At 44.6% G+C, this 7,880-nt stretch overlaps 1 protein-coding gene across 6 annotated transcripts in view; it reads left to right on the forward strand.

Moving 5' to 3' along the window:
• The first annotated feature begins 353 nt into the window (after positions 1–353).
• LOC147035465 (high affinity copper uptake protein 1-like) overlaps positions 354–7,880 on the forward strand; it is a 29,160-nt gene continuing 21,633 nt past the window's right edge. The window contains exons 1-2 of one of the 6 annotated variants that reach the window (XM_085898934.1): positions 354–512; positions 7,059–7,142. In XM_085898934.1, coding sequence (XP_085755060.1) covers positions 7,071–7,142 — 72 coding nt within the window. In that variant the 5' untranslated portion in view covers positions 354–512; positions 7,059–7,070. The other 5 variants (XM_085898962.1, XM_085898955.1, XM_085898979.1 and 2 more) reach the window with 5 other exon arrangements.

Genomic DNA, 7,880 nt, shown 5'->3' on the forward strand with positions numbered 1-7,880 from the left:
GCTCCACCAAGTGCCGTTCTCGTTTATATCCGTGGATCCCCTGCAATAAGTGTTAGTGGTATGTTTCCACATGTCCACATTGTGCATTGTGTACCTGTTCTTAGAATTTCAAAGAAATTTTTTGTTTGCAACAAACAAACAAAAAAACAGAGTGGGCCGATGGCCTTGGTAGTCCTTATGAAGGTAACTTGTCTTGAAAGAGATCTTGGAGAGATCTTGAACCTGTTGAACTGAGTAATCCCCATTCTTCCATGTCACGACGTCATATGGTGATGTTGTAGATAAACTTTAACCTGGTGATACTTATGCGGTGAAACCAATCCGCTGCTGTTGTGGAGCCCCAACTACCTTGTCTGATATAACCCCTTTGTGTTAGCCCTCACCACGTTAATGATCAAAGTCCACTCCGACAACCCGTGCTGTAGCCACTCCTCCCTCCCCATGTCACTGCCACCCATACAGGTACGCGGTACTCATCAGCAATCAAGGCATAACGAAGAGGAAACAGACAGGTAGGTTATCATGGAACAGGCCAGGTGTGTCATTATATTGATTTGATTGTGTACTTGCACTCTGTTACTCTCATAAAAGTTAGTCTAACTTTAAAAAGAAGAGTAAAAATGGTGTTTTCCACATTTAAGAGGTAAACGAACACTTGATTAACTGGTTTAACCCCATTGCTTGAACAATCAAATGATCGTTATACCATAGCTTTGGCTTTGTGTTGTTCAATGTTCGACCTCGTTTCATCTCAGATTATGAGTCACAATGATGCGTTTGTTGTAAACTCGTGTGTTGTGTTAACATTTTCTCTGTTCAACATTCTGGAACTTTCTGTACATACTGCGTTTCAAAGAACAATTCCAAAACTTGCCCTGCGATTCCAAGTAGAGAAGCATCAACGAACAGTTATATCCGTTCACCATCACAGGGATGCCAGTTGATTTCGACGACGTGTAACACTGAAACAGGCGAGTTTAACGCTTTGTAAATGTCTGTATGAACTTAAAGTAAACTTTTTTCAGAACCAGACTTTGTGGTGTATTCGTCAGAATGTTTGCTCGGAGTGTGGGAGGTTGGTGGTTTGAACTCGGACCGAGTCAGATATATACCAAAGACTTTAGAAATGGCATGTGCTGCTTACTTGCTTGATGCTCAGCATTTCAAAAAGGTTTGAGCATGGAGGAACAACCGTGTGTTGGCAACTATTGTTCAGGCTTTGATGGCTTTATGGCTTCCTGTTGTGTTGAAGTCCCTTAATTATAAGGGAAATCAAACTCACACCTTGGAAGTTTAGTAATTTTAAGGCAAGTTTTCCTGATTTTTGGATTTCTTGAGAAACCTCATCTGTCCCTCCAAAAGTAGTTTTATGGTGCTGTTTTTGACTGTGACATCATGTTGAGGAGCAACCTCACCATGGCTGGTAAGATGCCCTGGAGGTGTGCACACTTAGCTTTAAGTTATCCAGCCTGGGTTCAAATCCTGACCCAGCTATAAGCTGTCATTCCCGGTGTTGCGTAGGTAGTGTGATTCATCAATGTGTGTGCCGTCCCTTGGATGGATGTTAAATGGGAGTCCTGTCTGCCAACATTATTTGGTGAACGTTAAAGATCCCTTGGTGACCTTTGTGAAGAGTAGGTGAGCTATCGTCGGCACCATGGCCATGTTCCAAATTCAGGCCCTAACCTACAGAGTGTATTGCATCAGTGGCACAGCTGTGCCCTCGGCCAATGACGCTACCCTGCAGCTTTGTGCTGCACATGAACGAAGAATGAAGAATACCCTTTTCACACCTGTGGAACCATCTTCCCTGAAGCTGTTGATTATCATTATTATTATTATTTTTTGATTTATTATTAATTTTTTTTTTTTGGAAGAGTATGAGCTCGAACACAATGGATCAGGATGCAACATAACAAAAGGAACACCAGAAAGAGAAGGGGAAATGCCAATCACAGGGCTGAGGGAGAAAATGGATGGAGACAGTATAACAAGGGAGGCAGGTAATGATGAGGTAGGGGAGGACACAACGGGTGCACAAGATGGATACAGAAGCAAAATTTTGGGAGGGTGGGGGTGGTTTAATCTGGATAGAAAAGATCATGGTTTTGGATGGGGGATGATTTGAGATGAGGGAGAACAGCTGTCTTGAAGACCTGGAGGGAAGAATGTGATTGAAGAGAGTATGGAAGTTGATTCTAGAGGCAGGAGAAAAAAAAGGAGGAACGAATGAGTAGAGGTGAGCAGTGGTTCTGGATGTTGGGAGTTTCACTAGAAAGGGGTTGACAAATCTGGGGGGCAGAAGATGCAAGACCAGAAAGGAGGCGGTAGAAGACAGAGCGACCACCGAACTGTCTGCGAGAGCGAAGTGACCGGCCCATAGACTCAGCTTCATTGCCAGAGATTCCAATGATCTTGAAGACCTTCATTTCCATGGTATCAACCTGATCAAGATGTGAGGCAGGAGCACCAGCCCAGAGGGGAGAGCAGTACTCCACCAAGCTGTGGATGAAAGCCTTGTGGGTTAACAGGAGCTCAGGTGCACCAAGGAAAGACTTTTGCACAAAGGAGGATTTGAGGTCTTCCCTCGAGGATTTCAAGTCTGCTGTCGATCGCCATTTCTTGGTCTCTCGCATTTCCTCTACCAAGCTTGACTACGCCTGCTTGGACCCTGTTCCCTTCCTTTCTCTGCAATCCCTCTCATTGTGCTCTGGTGAACCTATTTGTTGATGCCTCGCCGTTTTACCTTTTCCCCACGTTGACTATTGGCTCTTTCTTCTCTTGCATGAGCCTCATTTTACCTTTATTTTTAAAATATAAAACTAAACATTTAGATGTACATCGGGGATTGAACTCCCTGAAGCAAAAAGACATTGAACAGAAACATTAAAACTGGTTTAAAAAAAAGTGCCATTGACAAATGAGAGGAGGAAACATCTCAGAGTCTCTCAGGATGGGACATTTTATCCATGAGACATCAACTCGGAATGAAGACATTTGTGTAGAAGCTTATACATCTCATCAATAGTTTAGTAAAATAAATTGGAAGAAGAATCTTATTACCTCCGCCACCTAAGGTGGACGGAGGTGATGTTTTCGACCCTGTCTGTTTGTCTTTTTGTTTGTGAGCTGGATATCTCACAAAGTTTTGGACGAAACTTGGTGGACAGGTTGGGTGTGTGACGAGGATGAATTGATTCGATTTTGGTGAAGATCCAGATCTGGATACTAGAATTTTAGAAGTGATTCTTCACCATTGAGAGGGCCAAAAACGATATATAGCATATTTCAAACATGTCATGGGCCCGATATGTTCTCGTGGATCACGACTTGTGTGGCGGAGGTATGCGCTCTCCCGACTTCCCTTCTAGTTTTGGATGTCATCAACTTCATCAACTTGTACACAGTCCACGCAACTGACCGAAGTGCTCACAATGAAATGATAAGGTCCAGCATCTGAGTGACATCAAAATGATCATGATGTCATGCGTTGTCCTATAAAGGCAAATACAACAACCGACACAACTAATACCACAACGATAACTACAACATCCAAAACACAGTGTAAGCCGACCAGCATCAGAGATTAGTGTTTTTTGGTTGTTTGTTCAAAGATGAATTATTGAATGTCCCAAAGCTGACGAGGCACGATGTGGTTAACTGATAACCAGCCGTTGATAATATCGTTCAGGGCTTCAGGCGTAGCAGAGCTGTGTGTGTGTTTGTACAATGACTATCCTCATGTCTCATCTCTCTATCAAGACCGGACACAAAGGTCTTGTGAAGGTCCATCAGGACTGAATCACACGTCATTTTGGAGTTTCCTTTTGTGGTGCATTTAATCTCCTTGCGATTGTTTTCGTTCCCATGTTATACCTTGGTTTGTTATTAACCTCGACAATGGAACATCACGAGGGATATAAAGGAATTCTAGAGAAGTTCCAGGATGGATGGATGGACTTACCAAGAAGATTCTCCATGTGACATCACCAGCTGGGGCAGAAAGGAGTTCTGTAACAACTTGCGAGACTGAGTAGGGCGACCACTACCCTGTTCCAACTTGAGGTCGCATCAAGGAAATAAATCGAACCTGAGACCTTTACATATCGAACTTGCATTGTCACAGTAATACCTTTCTTCTTAGTGTCAGTGGTTAGCAAAAAGGGGAACTTCATTATAAACAGTTCCAGGGCCTCGGTATTGATTTGTGCGTTTGTGGATTCCTGTGCACATTCCATGGTAGTAACATAAGAAGTGGTAAGGTGTGTGTGTGTGTGTGTGTGTGTGTGTGTGTGTGTGTGTGTGTGTGTGTGTGTGTGTGTGTGTGTGTGTGTGTGTGTGTGTGTGTGTGTGTGTGTGTGTGTGTGTGTGTGTGTGTGTGTGTGTGTGTGTGCGCGGTTTCTTCTTCGTCTCCATCTCTCCTTTCTTTTTGTTTGTCTATTGAGGGGTGAATCTTGCAAATAGTTTCCATAAAGCTCACCTGGCTGCACCTGGGTGGGTTTGAGGGGAGAGGAGTAACAGCCTAAACCCAAATCCTATCCATGTTCCTCCTGATGACTCCATCTTTGTTTATTCGGGTTCCTCCTGATACTCCAGTGCCATATTTGGTCAGTGATTTGATTGATAAAATCAATTAACCCTCGTCAATTTTCATAAACTTAGTCCGTTATTTAGTCCTTTCTAACATGTAGCTCAAATGATACTTTAATATTGTTGCGGTTCTGCAAAACCGGCACTCCTCCGAGGCAATGGCACCCAACATTTAGCGATCCTAAGGCAGTTATCTCGTTAGTAATCATTTAGTTAGCCCTTTACATATGTCTAGTGGGTAAATGGGACGAGATGCGTTGCAGAGGGCTCTTTTAATTTGGTCTTCAGTCCTTTATTCTTTCATCTCCTTACTTCCCTTTATTTCATACACAAACCACGCAAGCACACACACAGATTAGTAACGTCACCAGGGGCGTCGAACAGACACGGCACCATGGAAGCCCATTTGCATACGCGTGTCATTTCCCGTTCAAATGGCATGCCATAAACCAACTGATGCCTCACCTCAGACTTTACATTACTCACCACACCACTACAACGCTCACCGTAAGCACTTCAAACGCCTTCTAAAATCCCCACAACAACTTATGCCCAACCTCTTCACCACAATTGCTTCACTTTTACCGCAGATGCCACAACGCTTCCCTCAACTCACTATAACTGCCGCAACTGCCATCAGCCCCTGGACGCTCACCAGTCTCTGAGCGTGCTGGAGGAACGAAGACATTGTGAGCTGGGGTGTTTCGGCGTGTAATTCGAAGCGTAAACGTGAGCTGGGGTTCATTCAGATGTGTGAGTAGCTCCAGGGTTTCCCCAAGTATCCCCACTCAAATTGAGTCCAGCACACGTTCAGTGAGTGTCCTGAAGGGCCAGTGAGCATCCTGAAGACCCTCACCCAATGTTAATTTCAGAGCTCCGTCACGTGGCTGGGCTCAAAGGCACCTGAAGCCATTTTCAGTTCTGCAGCCTGGCGGGACTACGGCACGGGGTGACTGTTATGAGCCAATGGGGGAGCTCAGGAATGCCTACAGGGTCTTTTGATCTGATTTTTGGCCCCTTCCTCGTTCAGGCTCGAAAAGGGAAGCAAGCCAGGCCAAGGGAGTCATTCGTCCAGGATCTCTACTCCGTCTAGCATTTGAGCGGAATCTCTTCACGAGCCAGCACAACCGAGCAGAGAAAGCGGAGCAATCATGCAAGGCGAGCGAGGTGGAGAGAGCTGTGACCAGGATGAACCGGGATCATCCCCGGGTCATCGCCGCTCAGCTTCGGCTGCATTCCACAGCCAATATTCACACTTACAGACCTCTCACACATCTCCGTTAATTCTTTCTCTCATGCATCCTTTTCTCCCATCTTTGCCTCATCCACTGAGAACGCACAAGCTAAAAGAGCATGACTGACTCGCACCTCTCACATCTTCCTCTTGCATCATGTTGCACGACATGCTGCGCCGCATTTGCACCTTCCACTCCCATACCATAGACACCCCCTGTTTTCCTCCCTCCTTCCCCTTCCTTAGCGATTAAGTTGCGTATGTCCGTTTACCATGCCAGGTAAACGAGGTTGCTACACCTCAACTGTCTCTCCTCTTTCTGGGCTACCTCCAATTTCCTCGGGTGTGCGTGTGTGCATGATGGCACCTGTTACCTGTAACATAAGTTAAGATTGTAGAAGTTTATCGGGGTACCTCTGCACTGTTCTTTGTTTTGTAAACATTTGCATTTCTTTTGCCGCATCCACAAATTCCTTGCTTTCCCCTGCTGTACATGATAATTGTGCCACATAATTTTGCTCGCCTTGTTGTAATAAATTGATTTGTTATAAATGTGCCCAGCTCGTTTTCGTCTTTTCCTTTATTGGTCCAGCATGGTCCGTGCATTAGCCTAGCCAGGAAGTTATACCCCCAACAATCTGCTTATAAGTCAGTTCGTACTTGGAAGCTCCGCTCGGCTGCACCTGATACAGCAAGTTTAATACAAGTACGCATCGAGGGCGTGATTCCCTGATAAGGAGACTGCGTGTACCACAGTTAAATGGTCGTCAGACGGAGGACACTAGGTCACGAGGTTAAATTGTTGGGTTTGCGGTCGATTAGCGATACAGACTTATTCGTGTGTGACGGTCTTGATTCCCGGTGAGTCCAGGGATACCCCCACATTCGTAGTCCCTCCGTGAACCTGGGTCCGCAACAATATGTTTGATATTTACCATCACATGGTGTGACCCTAACACAAATGTTGTAAGTGTTATCTGGGTCACAATGCCATGTCAAGGTTATGGGTGGCTTTGGAGAATAGATTGTGAAAGATGTAGGAAAAGAAAAGGGATGGGAATGAGAGAGGAGAAGAAGGAATATTACTCACTTGATTGGCTATATGGTTTAGTCTCACAAGGAATGACAAATTAATGGTTTAATTTACTAATTTTTAAAGTTTATACCGAACTTGCAATAAATGTTCATAAAACATAAAGTACAAATGTAAATCTGTATTTCATCCTTTCTTTAGATCCCCTGATTGATGGATAATGGAAATATGATACAATCACCTTCCAGCTCAGGAAATCATTCAGGGAACATGGGTGGAGGCATGGTGAGTCTGTGTGTGACACATGATAATGATGATAAATAGTCTTGGTGAAAATGGTTAATTGTTAGCTTGCACTTTGGTAACTGAAACTTTGATTCCTCATGACGCGTATTATGGTACATCCGAACACGACACATTTTTGATCAATTGTAACGCCAAGACCATTGCATTTTGCTGTTTAACGTTCCCATCTGAGTGTATAGCTCATGGTTCTGGAATCTGAGGTCCAACCACATATACCGAGTTTATTTGTCTCTTATCCACTAATTATTCCCTCCAGGTCTTCAAGACAGCTGTTTACCACCATCTCAGATCATTCCCAATCCAAAACCATGATCTTTTCTACCCTCCTTGACCACCTGCTTCCAAATTTATAGTTTTCCCTCCTGAGAGTGTCCTTCTGTTTTACATCTTGTTCACCCCATGCATCCTCTCCAGCCCCCCATTCCTCCCCAGCCCCCCATTCCTCCTCACACGCATTGCTTGTCCGCCTCCTTCTGTCTTGGCCTTCGGCTCTGCTGTTGGTGTTTTCCCCTCTCTCTGCTGTTCCTTTTGTCCTGCTGCGTCCTGATCTGTTCAGTGTCCTAGGACTACCTCTTCCACGAGCCTCGACTATGTGTACAAAAAAATTGCAATTCGCAAAAACTACTGGTTTGTTTGTGTGTTTGTTCATTGATGCATTTGCACCCTGCAGGAATCAGTGCAACGAAACTTCCTGAGGAAGGTTGAGGGCGATTATGT

This window comes from Eptatretus burgeri, chromosome 1, assembly GCF_056783735.1.
Source record: "Eptatretus burgeri isolate ZD-2024b chromosome 1, Ebu_testis_v1, whole genome shotgun sequence".
In the NCBI taxonomy this organism is placed as follows: domain Eukaryota; kingdom Metazoa; phylum Chordata; class Myxini; order Myxiniformes; family Myxinidae; genus Eptatretus; species Eptatretus burgeri.